General features: G+C 42.4%; 1 protein-coding gene across 7 annotated transcripts in view; it reads left to right on the forward strand.

Annotated features, from left to right (window-relative positions):
• Positions 1-24,472, forward strand: part of RASGEF1B (RasGEF domain family member 1B) — a 691,952-nt gene that overhangs the window by 648,297 nt on the left and 19,183 nt on the right. For 2 of the 7 annotated variants that reach the window (XM_066278925.1, XM_066278926.1), the window contains exons 5-7: positions 17,012-17,194; positions 19,196-19,318; positions 19,688-19,825. In XM_066278925.1, the coding sequence (XP_066135022.1) occupies positions 17,012-17,194; positions 19,196-19,318; positions 19,688-19,825 (444 nt within the window). Of the gene's footprint in view, positions 1-4,664; positions 4,941-6,722; positions 6,882-9,591; positions 9,676-17,011; positions 17,195-19,195; positions 19,319-19,687; positions 19,826-24,472 lie in introns of those variants that run through there. The other 5 variants (XM_066278929.1, XM_066278931.1, XM_066278930.1 and 2 more) reach the window with 5 other exon arrangements.

Raw genomic sequence — 24,472 nt, forward strand, 5'->3', positions numbered from 1 at the left:
GTGACAATTCTGATCCCTGCTGTCTTAGTGTTTTTTGCAGTTATGGGTGACAATGGTAGCTGGTTTGGGCCAAGGAAACCTAAGTGGAAATATGCAGGGAAGAGACTAGGTAATAGACCTCTTAAAAATGTTTGACTTTGTGAAAGAAGTTGACAGGTCCAGCTGGCTTGGCCCTTATTTCTCCCCAACTCCTTTCTTGGTTGAATATAGCTGTGATTCCTGGAGATACAGCAGCCATTCTATGACTATGAAGTAACACACAATGAGGGAAGACAGAAAGAAGCACAGATATGTGCATCCTACTTTAGTTGAGTTGTTAAACAAATACCATTAGTCACCTGTCTTCAGAATTGATGCTATGTGAAAAAACAAACCTTTGTTTAAGCCTCTGTAACATAAGCTTCTTTCCTTCTTTCATTCCTTAGTTCCTTTCTTTTTTTCTCTATTTCTTTCTTTAAATTTTTTGTTCATTTAGAGAGAAAGGGGGGGGAGAGAGAGAGAGAGAGAGAGAGGAACATTGTTATGTTCTTATATGTGCCCTGACCAGGGATTGAACCATCAACATCAGCAATCCAGGAGGATGCTCTAACCAACTGAGCCATCTGGCCAGGGAGGGTTTGTTTGTTTTTTTACTTACAGTTAACTATATTCCACATAATAGGATATACAAACACAAAAATTCATAAGGATCCTTATTCTTGGGAATCTGGAGCCAATAGCATTTGGCTCTCCAAACCCTTCTTCTCTCTCACTTCACACTCTCAATAATCCCTTGAGAGCAATGACATGCCCCATTTCCATATTGATGGGAACTGCACCTCCACCACTGTTCAGTAGTGAGTCCAAGGTCTTGTAGCTAGAAAAGGGGTTGCTTAGTGTCAGACCCTCCCTCCAGGTGCAAAGAGAATGGACCCCTGCTACATCTTCCTCATGGCCTAGCCTACCCTGCTGGAGGCCTGCTGTATCTTTTGGGCTCTTGGGAGTGGTGACAGGTACCAAGGAGACTGCTATTGTAAGTCTTGCTTGCACAGAAGCAGGCAGGTACACCTTTGGGCTTGAGAGGGTGGAGTGGACAATCTTGGCAGGAGTGATCTCTCACTGCAGCTCCTGGTAGGCTGCATAGTGGTGGCAGCCCCCAAAGGAGTAGACGTAGTCACCATCCTGGGCCCCTTTGATCCAGAGGACATGATGGAGAGCATGCAGTCTGAGTCCTTCAATTAATATATGTTGGTTGAATAAATTAACGCCTAGTACATGGTAAGCATTCCATAAATAATATGATTCTGTATCAGTCACTCTCTAGTAGGAGAAGATATTCTTTACATTCCATACTTCTAAGAGTTTCTTTCTGATCTTCTGACTCCATAGCCTCAACTCTCATCCAGGCTCTACCCCTTGGCTGGCTCCAGCAGCGGCGGGATGAGCATGCTCAATGGCACACTGGGCACCATGGCGATGCAGCCGAGGGGATGCTGCTGCCCTGAGCGTTGCCTCATGTGCCCCCCTTCCCCACCCACCCTTCGCCTGGCCCAAGTGCTCCCCACACACCCCCATCCCGCCTCCACACACATATCAACTAGTTTTAACAGCAATATCTTAGACATGTAAAGTGAATCCAGTTAATGGTAGAGGATTTTTTTTTCAGTCCTTATTTAATAAATCTTACAGAAAGTAACTAGATCCAATTTATAGAAAGGGAAGACAGGAGCATTGGAATCAGAGAGATAAAGGTTTAATTCATGGCTTCTGTAGCTGGCAAGTTGCTTACCTTCCTAAGCCTCATCCCTTTATCTCAGAAATGGAGAGAATTATGCCTATAGCTCAGGGGTTTAGTGAGGAAAAAGATAATGTAAGTAAAAAATATAACCCAGACATGATGAAATACTCAATAAGAGTTGAAGGAGTGAACATCATCAACACATCAGCATGGATAGACCATCGAAATCAAAAGCTAGAGGGATACCAGTGAGAGGCAGAACCAGGTGGATTGCACAGTAACATTTAAATAAATATAGTTACAAAAAACAATAGCATCATTGTTCATGGATGGTGGATTGAAAAACACACTAAATCCTGTGTTAGAGGGTAAATGCTGTTGGGAAGGTGAAACTTGGAACTTCAGATGGGAAATAAAAGAGACTAAAATAAACAGAAGGGTGTTGGATGTGGATCAGTCAGGATGTTTGCTCTAACTGTGTGCACCTGAGATCCAAGAGGAAGGGAAAAGGAAAATGTGTAGCACAAAGCATGCCATGTAGGAGAAGCTTAATATAAGTGGCCATTTTTGTTACTTGAGTAAAGTCCTACTCAACGGCACCTCATTTGCATCAATTTGACTAGTATTATTGAATTTACCAACATTTACAGAGATGAGAGTTGAGGCTATGGAATCAAAAGACCAGAAAGAAACTCTTAGAAGTAAGGAATGTAAAGAATATCTTTTGTACTAGGCATTAATTTATTCAACCAACATATATTAATTGAATGCTTATAATGTGTGAGACACTGTTCTAGACATTGAAACTATAGCAGGGAAACAATAACTACAATAACAGCAAGAAACCTGGCTCTTATGGAGCTTATATCTTAGTGAGAGGAGACAGGCAATAATAAGTAAAATATACAGTAGGTTAAATGGTGGGTAAATCCTACAGAGGAAACAACAGAACAAGGAAGGATGCTATGGAGTGGGGTGACTGAAGTTTTCAATAGGGGGTGGGGTTAGGGAGGCTTCTCTTAATGACATTATTCCAAACCCATTTCATGTATTATCTCTTTTAATCTTTTCAGCATCCTTTTGAAGAAGTGAACTGTGTAAAACATAGCTCTATTTCCAGATGAGTAAATTGGAACTCAGAGTCCTTCAGTGACTTTTCTAAGGTTTGATACCTGGCTATGTGATAGCCAAGGGGTTAGGGTTTGGGCCACCCAGCTTTGGAGCTGTCCCTATGTATCACCTTTCTCATAGGGAGCTGGAAGAGGCCCTGGGATCCCCCAGAATGGGGAGCAGAAGTGTGGTTTGATAAAGCATTGGACAATATTATCATAGGATCCAGTTTATATTTTGAGAAACTAAAATAAACATTTTTTGTTTTGGTGGGAAAAAAGTTTCAGAAAGTAAAACTGGACAAAATATTCTGGGCTGGTGGGTATATCCAGTGGTTACAAAGAATATATCAAATATTTTCCACTAAGATATCCTGCTTTACTCCAACCCTTTTAATATATTGCTATAGGACCAGGAATCCCAAGATTGTAAATGATTTGCCCAACTTCCTATGCATGTTTGTTACAGAATCAGGATGGAAAACTGAGCATGAAAGACTAACCAACCAGCACAACCACAACAGATGGGCTGGGCTACCCAAACCTCTGTACTTTACTCTGCATGGCTGGTGCCAGCCAACTTCTCTTGGCTGTATCGCTTCTCCTTTAAACTGCAGAGGTTGGGATAAGTGAAAGTGAACTACTGAGTCTGGGAGACTCATTTGCTGAAGAGAAGGAGGGAATATAATTAGAGGCAGAGAAGTGAGAAGAGGCACAGATGAAGAAAATGAGGGTAGAAATCGGCTAAGAATAGGCAAGGTGAACTTCAAGATGACTGTTTCCACCCCAAGAAGAAGGAGGGAGGAGAATATGGAGCAGGGGGGGAAAAAAGGTTTTCATATCTCAGTAATCCCAATTACAGTCCTAGAAGACAGGTATGAATAGTGTTGCTTTATATCCAGGAAGCTCAGAAAAGCTACTTGACTTGCTCAAGGTCACATAACCAATATAGTTTTCTGATGTCTTTTTTTCCTTCTTGTTTCCATTATTTTTTTCCCCCAGGCTCCTTTTATTTGTACAAGGTGAACTATTCAGGTTTTTACCTTTTAAAAAAAAATAGTTATCAAGTATCCAATGATAGAGTATACGGTTACCATGACAACACAGCCTTTACTGAAGACTGACCTCCCCTCTTTGCCTCCAGAATCATATTTCGCAACACAGCTTTCCTTCCTTTGTGGAACTTGTTAACAACCGCAATTTTACATTTTGTTTGGCTGACCATTTGCATAACGTTTGTCCTCCACTAGACTGTAAGCTTCGTAATAGCAGAGACCGTCCTACATTTGCCTGAAGTGTGCCCCCTGCGTTTTGCACAATGCCTAGCACTCAGGCTCCTTGTAAATACTTGCTGAGCAAACGTTCTTGTGATTGCTCTCAGATCTCCTTAAAGTTACATGGACAGTAAGCTTTGGCTCATAATTATGTTAATAAATACTGTATAACCAGTCGAGCCGGTATTTACAGGTTGTACACAAGTAAATGAACACACAAACACTCACACACACATACACACGAATGCACAAACAGCCTTGGGCAGGTGCACGGAGGAGGAAACACTCGCCCTTGGAGCGAGCCGAACCAGCGCTGGTAAACACCGCTGTGCCGGATCTGCGGGCCCCCGCAGAGTGGGAGCAAACCCCGGCGACCGCACGGCTGGAGTCCGGCCCCCACCCGGACGCAATGGCAAGTCCCCCGCGCTGGAGGCGGTGGAGGAGTGGGCGGTGAGGCGCGCCGTGATTGGTCCGCGTCTGCCGGGCTGGGCGGGGCTGCGGCGGAAGGCGGGCGCTCGGATCGAAGGGGGTGTGCGCGGCGGCTGGGCCGTAGTTTCAGTATAAACAAGGAACCCGACTGGTTGTGTGGGATTTTTGTTCCCACTTCTTCCCGCGGGCTTTCGCTCCTTGTCCTTGGGTTGCATTTGTGGGCGCGTGGCAAACAGCCGGGAAGGCGAGGACCTGGGGTCTATCTGCAGGTGGGTTCTTCCCTGGGAAGGCTATTCTCCCGGAAAGGACGGAGCCTGGCAGCGGGAACGCACGATCGCGCTGCGCTCCTCCGAACGACCCGGAGCCGCGCGCCGAGCCAGCCGGCCTCTCAGACTGCGCCCCCGCTGCCGGGTGAGCCTGGGGGAGGCGGGAAAGCCTGGGGCGAGCGAGCTCTTACTTGCGCAAAGCGCTCCGCAAAAGCCGGGGGCCGGGGGGTCCACCTGTCCCGCCGCCGAGGGCGCCTGGGGCTGCCACAGGAGCGGACCGGGTGCCAACAGGTGCCGGGTCCAGCCTCTGGGGCCCCGGAGGTTGGGGTGCGGGGTGGGAGGATAGGCTTAGGTTGCCTCTCTCGCCCCGATTGGGCAGCCAGGCTTTCTGTTGCGACAGCTTGGTACAGGTTTTGAGGATTTGTCCGAGTTCTGGTCGCGTTCATCCTTTCATCCCCTCTTCTGGTGCACAACTAGGTTGTTTCCTAGTACTTCTTCGCTAGTTTTCCTGTGTGTTTGTGTGTGTGCGGGGCGCGGGTGGGTGGAGGAGTAGAGGGGAAATTATTTATTTTTAATGTTGGACCGTGTAATATAGGGTCTGATTTAGGAAGGGACAGGGGAACAGAAGTCAGTGGTCGCCGCCAATGAGATGGTATTTTTTCATCACTCCCGTTGAGCTGGCGAACTTAGGACACACGAGTCGCCTTGCTCTTGCCAGAACTCAGGTGAGTTGCTGCGGTTTACCTGGCCCGAAGATAATAACGTGACTGGTGGTACCAGAGAGCCTTGCTGGCAGCCTGCAGGAGGGGGGCTCCTCTTTCTAGAGCAACGGTGGGAACAACTTCAGTGCTGTACGAGAAAAAAGAGCAGAACAGGGCCGTGTGTGTGTGTGTGTGTGTGTGTGTGTGTGTGTGTGTGTGCGCGCGCGCGATTATGTGGAGTGTATGCGCGGGCGTCTGCGTATCATTTGAGTATTACTTCTCACCTTACCCGGACCGAATTGACGCAGTTCTGGCAAAAACAACGGGGGCCGCACAGGTGTGGTAAATACGAAGACATTTCTAGGAAGCGACTTTCTCTGGTGAATGTAGCTAGGTCTGTCATCGCCGATTAATTAGATGTGTACAGTGTATGTAGATGAAAATACACTGAAATTTGCGTCCGTGTGTTTGGGAACGCATCTCCAAGGAATCTCTCGTCAGCAGTACCATGTGACGACCGTCAGGAACTGCTGGTGTGGGTAGATCTATATTTAGCTCTGGATGGTCTCTAGTGACCAAGGGAAGGTCTCTGAACTGGGTACATAAAAGAGGAAGAGTCTTGCACTCTTGAATAATGTCTGTTACAGTCAGACTCAGATGGGTGAATAATTATTCTTTCCTTTCCAAAACAGTAGCTAGAGCTTGGCATGTGATGACTGTGTCAAATTAAAACATAGTTGGACCATGGTGATAAATCTATGCAAGAAACAGGGACATTACAATTAACCTGACAGAGTTTATACCGATGGGAGATTTGGGAAGAAAATAACAGGTCAGTTGATGTTTAGAGTAAATGGAGAATTGATGTGTAAAAAGAAGTAATAAAAATTCTTGACTGTTGGGATTTTCATAGAGAAAAAAAGGGGGTTCTCTGTTTTGGAGTGAGACAGTAGTTGAGCCAATGAGCACCCAGGGCACTTTTCATAGAAATTAGGGTTCACAAGCAGTGCTATATTAAGCAGTTGGAGCAGATTTTTCTGGCAAGGATGAGAAGATCAGTTACGGATTAGCAAATTTCTTGTTGGCATTCTTCCACTATGTGTCTGTCCTTTGTTTTCCTAAAGGTGGCAACATTTCTGGCTACTAAGCAATACTGGCCTTGGACTTTCTGGTTGTCTAATGGAGTGTTAGATTCTTAGAATTTATTTCCCCCATGTGCATTTCAGGTGTACGCTGTTCTACGTGCTTCATTAGACAGTTAATCTGCTGCTGCCACACCTGATACTTGGGAATCATACCATCTTTTGGAATAGAAAAATCACCAGAAAGTGTTTACAATTTTTGTATTTTCCTCCAGCTTAGCATCTAATTTAACTTGTTTTTAGGTATGTATTTCTAAGTATCTATCATTTATCATAGTAAGATCTATTTCTTATATCATTGCTAACATTACCTTCTTCTAAAATTAACTACTGGCTAATAAACTATAATACAATAAGGCAAAAAAAAAAAAACAAACCCCAATTGAATAACACTTATCTAGGAAAAAGAGAAATGGTGAGAAAATTGAAGAGGAGAAGCTAGGTGACTGTCTATGCTAAGTAAGGTATCCAATACGACACAGGAAGAGATGGGATCAACTGTATCAAGCTCCAAAGGTAACCTGGAAAATTTGGACCTTGGAGAAACATTTGGATGACCTCAAAGAGTGTCTGTTTCCTTACAGGAGATGGGGAAAGGAGGCTATTTTCTCTAACTTGAGAAAATCTGGAATCTCTGAAGCAATCTTGAGAATCTTGATTCTGATGCCCACAAATAATAAATGGAAAGGCTATTATAACATTTTATGAGATTGTGTGTGTGTGTGAGAGAGAGAGAGAGAGAGAGAAACAGACAGAGACAGAGACAGAGGGACAGATAAGGGACAGACAGACAGGAAAGGAGAGAGATGAAAAGCATCAATTCTTTGTTGCAGCTCCTTAGTTGTTCATTGATTGCTTTCTCATATGTGCCTTGATGGGGGTGGAAGGATGGGGGGGGACTATAGCAGAGCAAGTGACCCCTTGCTCAAACCAGCGACCTTGGGCTCAAGCCAGTGACCTTGGGTTTCAAGCCAGCAACCTTTGGGCTCAAGCCAGCGATCATGAGGTCATGTCTATGATCCTACAGTCAAACCAGGGAGTCTGCCCTCAAGCTGGTGAGCCTGGGCTCAAGCCAGATGAGCCTGCGCTCACACTGGTGACCTCAGGGTTTCGAACGTGGGTCCTCTGCATCCCAGTCCGATGTTCTCTGCACTGCGCCACCACCTGGTCAGGCCATTTTGTGAGCTCATAAAGACACAAATTGTTTGTTGAAAATGCTGTGATTGAATTCAGGGTTTGCCTCCCCATCCCCTTCACTCTTCAAGAACCACAGTTGTCCTTAACTTGGTTCTCCAGTGAAATCCTTAAACTAGATCTGGGCAGTCCTCAATTATCCTAAAATGACAGACATTGTAATTTTTATTTTATTTATTCATTTTAGAGAGGAGAGAGACAGAGACAGAGACAGTGGGGAGGAGCTGGAAGCATCAACTCCCATATGTGCCTTGACCAGGCAAGCCCAGGGTTTCGAACCGGCGACCTCAGCATTTCCAGGTCGACGCTTTATCCACTGTGCCACCAGAGGTCAGGCAAAATGACAGACATTGTAGCTTAGTGCTGTGGCCAGACTTCTGCCTTGGGATAGTAGAGACTAAGGTTCTAGCTGACCTGGAGCCCTAAGAAGTCACTTTCTCCTTACACCTGCAATATCTGTAAAATGAGATGGTGTTGAACTAGATGACTTGCGAGTCTCTTCTAGCTCTGTGATAACTGATTTATTTTGTGACTGATCACTTCTGCATTTGCACCCTGTGTTAGCGCTAGGAGAGTGAAGATTGAAGGGTTCTGCAGTCAGATGTTCAGCTACTTTCTGGGTACTTGGCAGCGAGGAGAGGAGAGTGATGTTTCTTTTTATTGATTAAAACTGTGGAGAGGTTTAATATTTTCTTAAACTGCTTTTGTTTTGCTCCTGCAAATATATTTAAAAACACTAATTATCAAGAAAGTTGAGTCAGGAAATTGTTTTTGAATTAAGTCAGTGTTACTAATTTTTTTAACCTTTTTTTTTTTTTACCATTTTTTTTCTTAGGTCTATATATTTCCTATCTTGTTTCAAGTTTTGTCTACATCTGGGAAATCATTCAATTGATAGAAATTTTATTATGAAACCCTGGTATGAAAATTTGTTTAACGCAGGGAAAGTAAGAATAAGCCTTGTGAGAAAGGAAAGCACTTCACTATATGGACCAGCAGTGTCTTTCTCTTTATCTAACAGAATGGGGGGCATTAGTGTAGTGTTTCAAGAACTTGTGCCCCCCAAAGTAAAATTATCCTAGTAACGAGTAATCATGTTTTATAGTAAAATGCAAATAGAAAATTCTGCTTGTTTATAACAAATGTCCCCACTAAGTATCAGGTGATTTTCCTGTTGAGGTGAATTAAGTTGAGAAAAAAAAAACCTTTTTCATAAAGGATTCTCCTTCAAATAATATTATGTAATTTGGCTTTAGGTGTGTCATGTATAAATGACGATTCAGCCACTTTCTTTGTAATTCGGTATGATAGCCAATAGCCACATGGGGGTATTTAAACTTAAGTTTAATTAAATTAAACAAAATAAAAAAAAATTAGTTTCTCAGTTGTGCTAGCCACGTTTTAAGTGTTCAATAGGCACATGTGGCTATTGGCTGCTGTATTGGACAGTACCGAAGAGGAACGTTTCCAATATCCCAGAAAGTTCTTTTGACAGCACTTAATTGGCTAATGATGATTTTGATTATCCAGAAGGTCACTTTTATTCCTCTGGGAAAATGAAATAATTAAACCTCATCATAGACAGGCAACTAAGATATAGGAAATAAGACTTAATTGTCCTTATCAGTCAGTATATATGTTCAACTGTACAGAATGAACAATGCCACTTTCCTAAGTTTGATTATGTGCCAGTATTACAAGCACTAACTTTTCAATTTTTCTCCTCAAAACTGGTTATCCTTTTACTTTTCTGAACCAGCACCAACTGCTATTGCTGAAAAGCACCAGCCCTTTCAAAGATAAGGATGGTGGATCCCTCTACTGTTAAACTCAGGAACTGCATGAAAGTTGTAGCTGATTAAAAATGCATCAAGGATGTCAACCTGTTCTGGGATCAGTTCCCATACAGCAAAGATTTATCTCATAGAGAAATCAAGGCCCGTTTACAGTTTCCATGTACTGAAATGTTGTTTTGTGTTTTAATGAACTGCTAACAAGGTATCCCTAAGAACAAATAGACAGGTTTTAGCTCTGTTTTTTTTCCAGGAAAACCAGATAGTAATTACTTGAGGTATATTCCTCTCCTTCCATCAGTTAGGAATTAGTAAAAACGTTTTTGTGAAGTAACATCTAGGACAAATCAAACAATGCAAACTCAGTTTTTGTATGGAAGCCTATATACCAAATCAGGAAATACTAACACCATTTTATTACTGCGGAGAGAAACAGGACTTGTTTTTTCTCAAAAATAGGAATTTTACCCCCTTAACTGTGAAATCTACCAAGTATTTGGGGCTTCTTTCCAAAGAATGCACTTTTCTGAGAGTTACTTACTTTTTGTTCGCATGCCAGAGAAGTGAGTTGATTCTGAGTTGTCGGCTCTGTATGTTTGTACTTTCAACACAATGCCTCTTTTTTTTTTTTTTTTTCAGGAGGTTACAGAGGTGTAGCATTTCTAGAGTTTCTAGAGCTGTTGCTAGAGATCTCTTCTAATAGGACTTCCCTGGCTGAAGAAAGAGCTCAGAAGTTCATCTTTAAGACATTTTCAAGCTCAAAATAAGCCATATTTTAGGTAGTGTTAGAAGTTTGTCCTTGACTTTTATCCTGGCTCACATCTGTAGTTAGATACACTCTATGAACTGGCAATCACCCTTGTGTTCTGAGACCCATTCCAGCAGTGCCAGTGAGATACCAACTGGAGGAAAGCAGAACTGTATGAGCTCTTTCTCATTCAGATCTCTGGAACCTCCAATGAAAATAAGAAGAAGATACATCTTACCCAAAGTGCAAAGTTCTTTTGGATTTCAAATGGACATTGGGGAACGAGTAATTCCAGGATATTAAATTAAGCCTCTCCTCACTAAACAAATATGTGTTCAAAGTTCAGCTGTGATAGGGAGGCCTTCCTTTACCTCTGTGTGGTGTGTGTGTGTGTGTGTGTGTGTGTGTGTGTGTGTGTGTGTGTTTAATTGGGGCATATGCTCAGCATTTGAATAGAACCTAAGAGGCAGTGATCAATGCAAAGGCGTTGGATTTATTAAGTATTTAAAAAAAACACTTTCACCCCTTTGGACTCTTCCCTTTTCTATCTCATTCTCTCTAGTGTAAAGGAAATGCTGACTTGACATTCTGGGAGAGAGATTTACAATGCAGCTATAGCAGATGTTGAAGGATAGCTTTTGATTTAGTCCCACACCCATCTTTTCCTGGACCTCTTTTCCAATTTGAATTGTCACCTGAAACCACCTTATCCTCGTGCACCTGCCGCATCATAAATAACATTGTGCAAAAGCGCTCGCTAATTCAAATACAGTCTGCTGTTGAGAAGAAGGCAGCTTTTCATCTGGTCTTTAGTTGGTCTGAACCCATTAGGCATGCCTTTCAAACCCATTCATCCCTTAAATCACCCAGAGCCTGCTTCCTTGCTGCCGGATCAATGTCAGGCTGAACTTTTTCAGGGTCCTTGGAAGAACATGATATATCTTGGTGACTGAATTAGCTGCCCCTGTAAGATATCTTGTCTGTCAACCAACTTTCCAGCTTACCAAATTAATTGTAGAAAGGACATTCATCTTGTATACCTGGGTTGGATCTCTCTGTGACTTCCCTTTGGGAAGTTTTCCAGCTGCATCTGTAATCTGCATGCTGATTTCTGTGTCACTAGACTTTCTTTTAGCCTGGTTCATTGTTTAAAAAAATGAAATCTGCTTCCCATTGTCTCATTGCCTCTTCTCCCTTCCGAAGGGCTGCTCTAATATAGTGGGGGAAATATTATTTAAATATCTCTACTCAAACCAAAAGAAGTGCCTTTAATCCTCTTCAACTCCATGTGATTGGCACTATCATAGTACCAATCACACAGCATTCCTTGATTTCTAAGGAGGAGTCTTGAATGTGTTAGACCAAGATTCCCTTCAGAACCACCACAGTCTCCTCCTTTGAGGCCGAGTAGACAAGTAGCTAGTTCTGTACAGGCCAGCATATGTGTGTCCTAATCTGTGGACACACAGATATATGCACTTCTCATGGGGAGAGGTTTGTGATTTCCCAGAAAAAGTTAAGAGCCCTTGGTCAAGTAGAATATAATCTGAGCTTCCAGGAAGGGGTTTACAAATGAAACTGTAAGCTGAGCATTACTTGGTAGATAACCTTGCCCTCTGCCTTATCTTACTGGTAGTGATTTGACTAAATTCAGCAGCTTGCTCAAGTGTCTCCCATAAATCTCTCTTTTTTCCAAAGGAATTCACTAGTTGGAAGTTTGACTTACCAGTCAAATTAATGCCAGTATTTAACTTCATGCTGTCATGCAGTCTAAATTTGGATGAGTCCATTTTTCCTAAACAAGGTTTTTGGTGAGCAGGTCCCCATGGATGGGTATGCCTGAGTTGGGCACAGTTTGTGCTAGAGAAGAACAACACGATGGAGAAGTTGGTCTTGAGATTATGTTGAATAGGGGAGAGAGGAGGAAATTGAGAGTTCACAGGAGCCCGAGGGCAGAAAATAGTCGTGAGAGCAGTAAAAATGTTTGCTGCAGACAAGGAGAAACCAGACCTACACTGAAATCGAGAAAACAGTAAGTGGGAGCTGTGGGACAGGAGTCTCACACTTAACCCTTCTTCCACTAGAAAATTATTAGCACATGATTCCCAGAGTTAGTAGTGCCCAGGGATAAACAGTTCTCTGCATTCTCATGTCCAGTACTTGCATTTTATATTTGTTTTCTTAAACAAGAACCACACCAGTATTTAATCTTCTGAGTCTTACGTTTCATTTTTGGAACCAAAGCAGGTAGAACTGGAGTCCCGGCTGTTCAGTCGGAGTAAGTACTGCAGCGACAGCAGTTCTTGATGTGGGTGTTACTTAGGAGAAAAAAATATGCTATGTTTACTTCTTAGGCATTTAAAAATACACTTCACAACAGTACTTTCTGTACCATTCTGCTGACCTTTCCCCTTGTTTACCAAAGGCATCTATTACACGAGGCCGTTGATCTTTCCAGAAAATGGCTAAACAGGCCACTTGTTAGATATTATCCAGAAATGGGTGGTGACTACTGTGACCCATGATCTCTCTTTTTTTTTTTTGTCATTTGTCTTATTAATTTTTTTTTGCTGCAAATCTAGAAAGTACACACAAGCAAATATTACTGTATTTTACTGACTCTAAGATTCTATCTTTTGTAAGATGCTGTTTTATTTCATATTGCTAAAAAAAAAAAGGACAAACGTATTTTCTTATCAGTCAACTGTTTATGTGCAACCCAATTTCAAAGATACTAAAATATAAAGAACTAATTTTTGAATCTCTGCAATCTTTATCAGATGGGACTATGTTTTGATTGTAATGGTGAGTAGCTGAAACACTTTTGTTGACAGTATTGCTTTGTGAGAAGAGTGAATAATGGCCTTAATACATCTTTGGAGCAAGGATTTATGTAGAACATGTAAAACATATAAATTTTTCTAATAGCCTACAATTTCAGATAAACTGACAGGCTTTTCATTTTATAGTTAGACATTAGAAGTTCAAAGAAGACCCCTTGCAATATAACATGAGGTAGCATAATAAATTTTGAACCTGACGTCTGCAGACCTAGGTTTGAAACTCTGCCCCTTCTGTCCCGTTCCTGATGTATATATAGCCACAGGCGAGTTATTACAGTTCTTCTGAACCTCAGCTTCTTATGCAGCCAAAACGGAGTGAGGCTGCCTTTTGGTGGTTGTAGAACCCAGAAAGGCGTTTGTCGGCGGTAAACCTTACGCAGCTGGGGACTGCCGACATCCTCAGAGCCTTCCATCCCATGCTTCTCCGGTGAAGGGCCTGGCGGGGAGTCGAGAAGGAAGGGACTGTGTGGGATGTCGGGACTTCCAGCACACAGGGTCCCGTAGTAGACGAATTTCCAGCTGAGGAAGGGAGAAGGCCTAAGGAATTGTAAGATGCTGTCTTGAGTATATGGCAAGGTAGAAAATATGACCACTGTGCATGAATAAGCAGATACAGTCTCTTGGAATGACTTGAGTCTCAGCGGCTGCTATGTGCAAGTTCAACAATCTTGGTGCTCACGGGAAAATCAGCTGATTAGCAATAGGACTTTGGGCTAATTAAGAAGGCAGAAAATGACCTGTGACACACTCTCTTTTTAAAATTGATTTTTAAGTCTAATAAACTAAAATCCCAATGAACATACTTCGGTTTGGTTTCCATTACTTTTTGCAGTATTGTCTTTTGGTGCCTGGTTGGAGGTTTTGTGGAGTTTTTTTGTAAGTGAGAGGAGGGGAGACAGAAAAACTGACTCCCACATGTGCTCCGACTGGGATCCACCCGGCAATCCGGTCTGGGACCAATGCTTGAATCAGCCGAGCCACTTGCAAGGGGGGGGGAGATGGGGGAGAGAAGCAAATGGTCACGTCTCATGTGTGCCCTGACTGGGGGGTGCACCCAGGACATCCGCATACCAGGCTGATGCTCTATCCACTGAGCCAACCGGCCATGACCTGGAGAGGGTTTTCTAGGCATTGAGTATTTGTACCTCCTCAGACACCTTCTGTGCATGACATGTTTTCAAGTAATAATACAAAAACCCTTCACATTGCTCTCATAAGGCTTTAAGAAGAACTTTACTGTAAGGAAAAATAATAGTTTTGTTAGAATTTCAGAAGGGGCAAGCAAAATTGGAAATAATTTTTCAATAAAAGCAGACCTGGGTGAGGGTTGTGGAATAAATGGCTTTCCAAAGTTTTCACAGCTATGTGTGGCTTTTAGTACTGAGTCCTTGAAAGGGAACTCTGAGTGACTCATGACTATTTTATGGGTTAATGCTTCATGTGAATAAATTGAAGGCACCCGGGGTTCAAGATTCAGGGGAGTTCCATTGGGCTCACTTGTGGCTGAGACCACATCACGGAGTCATCTTGGCCTAGTCACTTCACTTCACCTCCCCTGGCCTCAGTGTGCACGCTTAACAGGAGAGGAGACTGGACCAGCCCAGGATGGCCCTGGCCTTTGTCTTCTTCCCTGATGGCCTTATAGTCATTGCTGATTGTTTAGCATCTACCTTGACCCACCCACTTATAGCCTCCGAAGCCTTCTCACCCATCACTGGCCTCTCGGCAAGCACTTCTGAGCGGTTGCTGTTAGAAAGTGAAATGAACTCCATTTTCCACCCTGGACTAGACTGGATGATTTGTATAGTCCTTCTGAACTTTTAACATTTTCTGACATTCCCAAATCCTGGTCAGCCATCTCCCCCAAAGCACTTTATTAGCATGGTTTCAGTAGTGATGAGTTAGAATTGGAGAAATTGAGGAAAATTCATGGTCCTTGGCAGCAAAAATAAAAACTCCCAGGGCATGGTAGCGTGCCTGACACTTGCCATCTTGAACATGAAGGACACTGAGTACCTTTAACCATCGCAAGCTTTTTAGAGCCAGACCAAGTGTCCCCTTTGGGTTCACAGAAGTCATTTTTAGGCGCTTTTCATTTCAGGTGCCCTTCTCCCAGTTTAAGGACATTTTGAGCTTCTCTGGACCCGGGAAAACAGGCCCTTGCTTTTGCTTCCCACCAAGGACAGCCAGTTCACAAAGGGTGGACTGCACGTGGACTGCAGCTGGAAGAGGACAGGAACGTGCTTGGTCCACTGCCTCATAAAACGTGTTAACTGAGTTATTTGTTGCGCCAGGAATCTTCCGTGTGAGGTCTTATCAATGAAGTGTGGAGCTTTTGTGTCAACATTTACATTCCATAGTTCCCAATCCTTTCAGCCATGACCTCGTCCTGCCTAAGCGAGAGGCACAGCAGTGATGACCCTGGTGTTAACAAACCTCCCCAGATAGAGTGGTTTTCAGTCATCACTTTTCCCAGGTGTGGCTGTGTTTTCAGTTATCCTTTCTACATCCTCCCTCAGCAGTGGTGTGTGGGTGGGATGGAGTACAGAATGCTAAAGAGCTTTGTCCCTGTTTCATTTGGGGGTGTTACGTTCCCTAAATGCCGTTTTCACCTTCCAGATCAGCTGTATCATGGATTTTTTTCCTAGCCAAGGCACCTGCACACCTTGTGAGGCTGGGGCCCCCACTCGCTGGAGCTGGCACAGATGCCCTAGCAGTGAGGGATGTGCCCTCTCAGACAGGGCTTCCCACCCATGCCCCATTCAAATGGCACCGGAAAAAGACGAGCCCAGGTTTTATCCTCCTGCAGCCTCCACACACACACCCTGTCCCTGTCAGCGCAAGGCTGGAGTTTGGCTGCTTCTCAGTGATTTCTGAAACCCTCAGCCTGGGCAGCTTCTGAATGCCTCCGTTGCGCAGACATGCTTCCAGGACGGGGAATCTACTCTCAGGGCCGGGAGCTGTCCCTAGGAATCCCAGTAATAGCTCAGTAGCCTGTGGCCTCTGCTGCGCACCTCTGGTGAGGCTGTGTGAACTCAGTGCACAGATGGGGTGGACTGGCACAAGCTCTGCAGACGGAGGCTCTGTGGACTTCCCACCCCCAGAAGAATTTGACACAAGGTTGAAAATCTACAACATCCCATCTTCCAGGGAAAGCTGAGGAGTCAGCATTCAATCTCTTGATGCATACATACATCTCTGAACACACACACTGTGTTGTGTGCTTTAATTCTAGGCCTCTTTTACAATTCCACCTTTTCAACTTTTGCTTCGGTTATCTCCTAATTCTATGCCCAAATGTTAGTCCGATCTTTCTTAAGTGTGAGGTAATACCTCCCGACGTTGAAAGTTTACACGTCCCCTCCTTAGGGACAATACTTGCCTCAGTGGGGTAAAGCGATGACCAAGCGTGAAGAACTGGTCTCTATACTGCTCACAAAAATTAGGTGATATTTCAAAATGAATAGGAAGCTATAAAATACCCCTTAATTTCTGTTAGCAGTATAAATATGGCAGCCAGAAACTTGAAGTCCAGATTGGAGTCTTTGATCTAAGCATTTTACAGTGTTTGAGTGAATGAGATTGGTGCTCAAAAGTATGTGTGTACCTGTTACTCGGAGAGCCATTTGCTTCTTGAGGCGTTCTGATATTGTATCAGAATACTGTATCAGAACCCAACCTTAAAATTGCCTGTTCCCTCCTTACTGTTAAAGCCTAGTGCTTATAAAAGCTTACTCTTCTTTTAGACTGCGTGTTACTAACACCGTATTTTCTCCTTTTTTTCATGTATTTTAGGAGAGCATGCCTCAGACGCCTCCCTTTTCAGCAATGTTTGACAGCAGTGGGTACAACCGAAACCTCTATCAGTCTGCAGAGGACAGCTGTGACGGGCTGTGTTACCATGACAACAACCTCCTCTCTGGATCTCTGGAAGCACTCATCCAGCACTTAGTACCTAATGTGGATTACTATCCGGATGTAGGTATCCATGAGCCTCCGAAGCACCCCCTTGGTTTATAATTCAGCAGAAATAACACCATCGTAGTTGGGGACCCTAGATACTGCCAAATTCCATCTGGGATGCTAAGCATTTTTTAAATAAGATATTGCGTATGATTACTGACTGCTTTGAGATCAAAGTGAGCCTGGGTGAGATTTAGATTTTGGTCATTGTCTTCACATCAGTTTATTTTCAGGGTTGGTACCACGTTGTTGGCAGTCCGATGCCATCAAAATGAAGAATCTGTAGGCCTGATTCAGGCATATACCTTGGTCCTTAAATAGGCTTGCCAGAGAACATTGGATGCTCTCAGAATATTTAATGCCTTTTTGTTACCAGGGCCATCGCTATGCTGGGAAAAGTAAAGTTAGAGAAATTTCATAGCAAAGAGAACAGGTGTTATATTCAAGATGCAATTCTTTGTGATCGGACATCAGATGACGTGCTAGCTTGTTTTACAATGATAACAGACATTACTGTAGATCAGGGGTCTCCAAATTTTTTACACAGGGGGCCAGTTCACTGTCCCTCAAACTGTTGGAGGGCTGGACTATAAAAAAAAACTATGAACAAATCCCTACGCACACTGACATTTCTTATTTTAAAGTAAAAAAAACAAAACAGGAACAAATACAATATTTAAAATAAAGAACAAGTAAATTTAAATCAACAAACTGACCAGTATTTCAGTGGGAACTATGCTCCTCTCACTGACCACCAATGAAAGAGGTGCCCCTTCCGGAAGTGTGGCGGGGGCCGGATAAATGGCCTCAGGGGGCCGCATGCCGCAGGCTGTAGTTTGGGGACCCCTGCTGTAGATCATACTTTCTGATCTAGGCCATTCATTTACATTTGCTCAGTCTTTACAGCAATTCCAAAAGGGCTAGTGAAGAGAAAACAAATTCATAACTTACGCATGGTCTAACTCCTGGTATCAACAATCGAACCCAGCTTTTCTTATTCTGGGCAAGTGATATTTATCCCCACTCCTTTGTGCTGCAGCTGCCCTGTCAACCAACAGCTGGTCATTGACAGTGATTTTGTGGCACTATCTAGACAGTAGATTCATATATTTTATATATATTTATATAATGATGACCTTGTGCAAAGGAGAATTGGGGCTTGCCACTGTAATTCAACATGCTGCTTCTTATCGAGTTATCTCTCTGTGTGTAATTTGTTACATGGCATTTTCAACTATGTTGCCATACAGCGAAAACTTGTAATCAGAAGTAAAAGGAGTCCCTTGTTCAGCCCTGGAAGTGTTTATGAGCTCCTAAAGGCTCCTAAGGAAGGGCGGCTGAGCATGGATTTGTCTTTTCATTGGGAGTCTGAAACTAATATAACAAATAAGCACTACTTCATTACTGGCTTCTTGGGAGACAGTGTGGTTAAGGAAAAGTATATAGTGTGATATTGTATGTTGTCCAATTGTTTAGCTTTTGAGCAAGTGAATACATCCCTTGAAAGCCTGCCCTTGAATGCTCTGACACAGCACACAGACATGTCAGTGTGCGAGTTACACTGGGCACACTGGGGAATACCTGAGCTAATGCGGATTGGCTGTTTTTCTGGTTTCCATTGAATTACCATAATATGTGGACACAGACGTGATTCTGTATGGCTGGTATATTTGTTAGATTTACCTCTCTGGGCTGAATTTCATTCTCTTTTACTGGAGTGAGTTATTTATCCGGGTGTCCTGGCTCCCAGAGGATGGGCATGAAAATGTGCTGTGAATAATTTCAGTAGCTAAACTTGTCCCACACTTCTACTATTTTTTGTATGTTTTAAAGGAAAAGCTACAGAAGAAGGTAAGGGAAAAATTCACCTTGTGGTGTTTTACTGCTAACAAGCATCGCTTTTGAAACTGCAGCATATTAACTTTGATTAAAAGAACTTAATGAAAGATGTGTAAAATGTAGAAAAGACCTTAGTTTCAGAGACTGTAACCATGTGATATTTTTTCTCTTGCACAGAGAACATACATATTTACCTTTCTACTGAGCTCTCGGTTATTTATGCATCCGTATGAGCTAATGGCCAAAGTTTGCCACTTGTGTGTCGAGCACCAGAGACTGAGTGATCCTAACAGTGATAAGGTAATGAGATGGTTTGAACTTTACAATTTTTCTTCTGTTAACTCTGTGGTTTAGATTTTGTGAAGTGGGTTTCCTTAAGTAACCCCAGCTTATCCCCAGGATGAGGTGTATAGTAAGTAGTATTGTGGCTCTGCAAAGGGTATTGGGAATGGCATAAAGAGTTCAGTACAAACCTAATGCCGTGGAAGATTCCTGATCCTGCCTTAAGTTGGTGGCACTTTGCATTGACTTGGGGGAGGGGGACTAGAGCTTCTTCAATCCTTAAGTCTTTGAACTACAGGTTTATCAGCGACACTGTTTGTAATCATTTATTTGATGTAGTCAGTGGGGATAGACATCACTGAATTAGATTTTGCTTTTTCTCTCTAGAACCAGATAAGAAAAATTGCACCCAAAATCCTTCAGCTCCTGACAGAATGGACAGAGACATTTCCTTACGATTTTCGGGATGAAAGAATGATGAGAAACTTAAAAGATCTGGCTCACCGAATAGCCAGTGGCGAGGAGGTGGGTAACCCGCTTTCGCATGACTGTGCTGAATTCAGCGTCGGAATCTCCCCTGCTTCCTGTTTCCCTCTGGGCAGGTTCTCTACAGAGCATATTGGTCTGTTTGGCAATGATTATACAATCCCACTTCAAAGGGTATTATCTAGGGGTTTATGTGATTAATTTCAGGGTACGTTCATGTCAATTCATGCACAGAATTCATGTTGTAAGTGTGCGTATTTTTGTGTCTTTTATATTTTTAAGTTGAATTTATTGGGATAACATTGGTTAGTAACATTTAATAAGGGGTACAACTTTCTAATACATTATCTGTAAACCCCGTTGCGTCCTCACCACCCACAGTCTACTCTCCTTCCATGACCACGTATTTGGCCCCCTCGACTCTCACCCTCTTCCCCCCTTGCAAGTGTTTTGTTTTGACTTTACTCATACCTTTTTCCTTCCAAAAAAGTTTGACATATCCAGTTAGATATTAAATATCATATACTAGAGATGAACACTAAGAGATAAAAGAACATTGATATATTAACAGATAATAAGTAGTATATTAATAAGTTATAAGTAGAAATGGACAGTTTGGACCATGGGCACGGGGAAATGAATAGGCTGACTTTGAGAACCAGTCCAGGAGGACAAGACCTGCTGTGATTTGAGTTTAAGTGCCACATAAAAGGAAACGCAATTGGTTATGTAATTTTTACTGCCGGAAAGGAGAAAGCATTCTAATTGGGGGAGGGGGGGCACTGAATTAAATGCAGTTTTTAAAAACTTTTGTATGAGAGACTTTCGCAGAGGGGCCATAGAATGAGATCAGGAAAATTGCTCTGCAGTGTTTATAACAAATGCTCCTTGATAAAAACAAAAAACGGAGTCCGATAAGATTAATGTGTAAATTAGCAAAGGTGATTCTTTGTGAGAGGGGAAGACAAAGAGAGAAAGATCCTAGTCCTCTGGTGCCCAGAAGTTGATTCAAGGCTAACAACACAGGTGGAGATGGAAAGTAAGTCTCTTAGATAATCTTTCATAAATATTGCTTCCCTCCGGGCAGCCTTTGATAAGAGCTAACTAGCTGTGACAAATTCAAGGTTATCCTCTTTGAAGAAGGCCTGGAGGGCTGGTGTTCTGTGTTGAGGCTTGTTGGGCAAAGATTTCTATGTTGCTGGTGAGCTCCTGAGAACAAGTTACTTAGGCACTGATACAACGTTTTCACATAGAAAAAGGTAGACAAAACATCTGGCAGTGGAAACCAGATCTTGTTTCGTACCTCTGAACAATGCATTTTCCATGTATGGATGGAAGAGCTCATTCTTTCGGTGGGGTGCCATAAAGATCATGTAACAAGACACTGAATCTGTTCTGTCTACTCTTCATGAATACATTTTAATACCATTTCCCCTGACTTAAAAAAAATCAGTATAATTTTATAAGATTAGCACTTGAAAAATTGGCACTTGCTTTCCTGCATTCTGTTCTCATGAACATGGAATTAACCTTTTTCTTGTTTCCTTACGACATTATATTGAGTCTGGTGCTGAAGAAAGCCATCATGTCCATGAGGCTGAATAAGCAGTTTCCTGAGTCACTGTGCAAGCTACGCCTGTTATAATCAACTTGCTAGTTTGTGTGTGACAGGTTCTAGCAAGGTATGAATTGGTAAGCCTCTCACTCACAAAGGCAGAAGTTAAGCAGCATGGTTCATTCTTGTAGTAAATCTTTTATTAGAGGGCTTGACTGTGGCTTGCTTGGCAAGGTTGATGCTGGCTCAGTGACTTGACTTTATGACAAGCTGATCAAAAGATTAGTGTCTTCATAAGAGCTTTTCTTGTATGAAAGCTGAGCCCTGAGTCAGTCAGTGCTTCGTTTCAGTTAAGTTGTATTTGGGTTCTTGATACCACAGCCAATCTACCTTCTCTCTACTGGTTTTTTTTTTTTTTTCAAAGGTAGAAGTGGACTTGGTCCTTTCCAAAAAGAATGCCTTTTTCTAATCAGCACTAAAAAAAAGTCAGTGTTTTGAAAATGCCAAATGGATGCCTTTTTGTCCTTGTCATGGGAGAGAGGGAGAATGTTTCTATCTGTGTCAGCCAGTTGGACCTTTTTGTAAACAAGCTCAAGCCGCCCAAGGGTTGGCTGGAACTGAGCAAAGGGCCAAACAGCCTTCTTACCTGGCTTCTTACCAGCATTCCTGTGTTAATAACAAATCCTTGATAAACCTTGAGCTTTTCAGATGCTTTTGAGTGTGAAAAGAGAGGAGAACATAAACCACGTCTACCCAAGGAATTGATGAACCTTGGGGTTGAGAGGAGAGATGTCCCTGCCTGGGTTAGGTTGGGTTTTTCGGTGAGATGTGGTCTTTCTGTTTCTGGCCAGTGGTCATATCTGGACCACACTTGGCAGCTGGCTGATCTGTGTGTGCTTTGGCAAGTCTCTATATTCCTTGCCCCTTCTTTGTGTCTGTAAATCAAAGAGATGACTGCCCTGTGTTAATGTCCCTTTCAGCTCTACAGTTTTGTGATGGGTACTCTTTCCTCGGGTCTTTGCTTGGCACTCCACTTACCTGTCATGTGCTTAAATGTCTCTCTTCAGAGACCTTCCCTCGCCATCCAAACCACAAGCACCCACTCCGTCATTGGCTTTCACTGTTTTCTTCATAGCACTCTGTGATTAGAAATTGCTCTTTTCATGGCTTCTTTTTCCCTACTAGACTCCACGCTTTCTCCCCTTTGTTTACCATGGTGCCTTTACTCCTAGCTAAGTACCTGGCACTTTTAATAGGCTCTTAGTACTGTTTGCATGACTAAATGAATGAACAAATGATTTGTTTTCTATTCAGTTCCTGGAATAGAAAAAAAGTATTTTCCTCCACTGAAAAATCACTTCCCTCCACGGGAAGGAGAGTGGACTGGGGTTGGGACTTGTTGCTTCTTGCCTGGGCCTTACAGAATTTTTTGGCAGTCAGTGAATCCAGGTGTGCCCCATATATAATTTAGTCAGGTCTTCTGAATCTGCTGGGGCAGTCCCACATCATTTGGCTTAATATGTTTCCCCTTTGGGGATTTGCCCAAAATAAAATGGTTTATTAGGACTTGCCTGCAAGAAACATGAAATTAAACTAATGAGTGAATTACATGACAAATGACTAAAGTCAGTAGAATGCAGTTTTCTCTTCCTTAAGGGGTTGGTCTTTATTCTGTCTTTATTTGCCAGGTAATTACTGTCACTGGCATTTGAAGTTATACAAAAAGAATAAGTACAGATTTAGCAATTCATGACTCAGTAAGAAGCATACTTACCAACCCAAAGCTTGATTTCTTAAGGAATCAATTGGCAGCAGGAAACTTTTAATAGAGATTACACACACACACACACACACACACACACGCAAATGTACTCTCTCTGTCTCTCTCTGTCTCTGTCTCTTTCTCTCTCTCTCTCACTCTCTCACACACAGACTAGTTCTATGTCATTTGAATAGCTTTCCCTGCTATACTTTATTGTATACATTTCCCCTGATGCTTTGCTGTTTTTGCTCACTAGCTGAACACTCAAATGTATGTTCCACTACTACCTTCTCCCTAACACAGCATTCTTTATAAAGTAGAGAGTAAGAATCTTTCACCAGGTATGCTAGTAGAGCATTGGTTCTCACACTTTGTTGGGTATCAGAATTACCGAGGGAACATTTATTATGACATTTGAAACAGAATACTGAAGAAATTATTTTAAGTTCGTATATGTTTATTGTAACTCAAGATTTTGAAAGTAGAAGAGGTGAGGGATTTATTTTTATTTATTTATTTTTACTGAGGTATAATGGACACAAAACATTTCGTTTCAGGTGCACAACATAATAATTTAATATTTGTATTGTGGGCCTGACCTGTGGTGGCGCAGTGGATAAAGCGTCGACCTGGAACGCCGAGGTCGCCGGTTCAAAACCCCTGCTCTTGTCTGGTCAAGGCACATATGGGAGATGATGGTTCCTGCTCCTCCCCCCTTTCTCTCTCTCTCTCTCTCTCTCTCTCTCTCTCTCTTTCTCACTCTCTTCTCTCTAAAATGAATAAATAAAGTTAAAAAAGAGCAGAAAAATATATTTGTATTATGAAATGAATATCAGTAAGTCTAGTTAACATTGTCACCATACATTGTTAAAAAATTTTTTTCTTGTGACCACTTTTAAGAGCTACTCTCTCAGCTCAAGTGTACAAAACAAGGTTTTTAATTACAGTCACCATGCTGCACATTACATGCCCAGGACTTATTTTATAACAGGGAGTTGGTACCTTTTGACCCTCTTCATCTGTTTTATGCCCCCTCCTTTAACCCCCTCCATGCATGATTTGAAATAGCACTTAATTTAGCCTTGAACTGCTTTGAGTTCAAAGGAAAGATCTATTTTCCCTGAGTGACAAGCCCATTACCCAATAGATAGCATCTTCAAAACTAATCATCTTAATGCTGTGGGATGATGGGTTTTTGAAGATTCAGGTTTTTTTTAAACACTTAGGTATTTCGTTAGTGATTTTAGGGTGGTCTGTGAATGTCGAGAGAAAAAAGGTCCTCTAATGGACCAGGTTAAAGAACTGAGTCATGTATATACCAGACAAGTGAGAAGAAGAAAAGAAAAAGAAGTTCTGTAAATACTTTTTT

This window comes from Saccopteryx bilineata, chromosome 5 (assembly GCF_036850765.1).
Source record: "Saccopteryx bilineata isolate mSacBil1 chromosome 5, mSacBil1_pri_phased_curated, whole genome shotgun sequence".
Classification (NCBI taxonomy): domain Eukaryota; kingdom Metazoa; phylum Chordata; class Mammalia; order Chiroptera; family Emballonuridae; genus Saccopteryx; species Saccopteryx bilineata.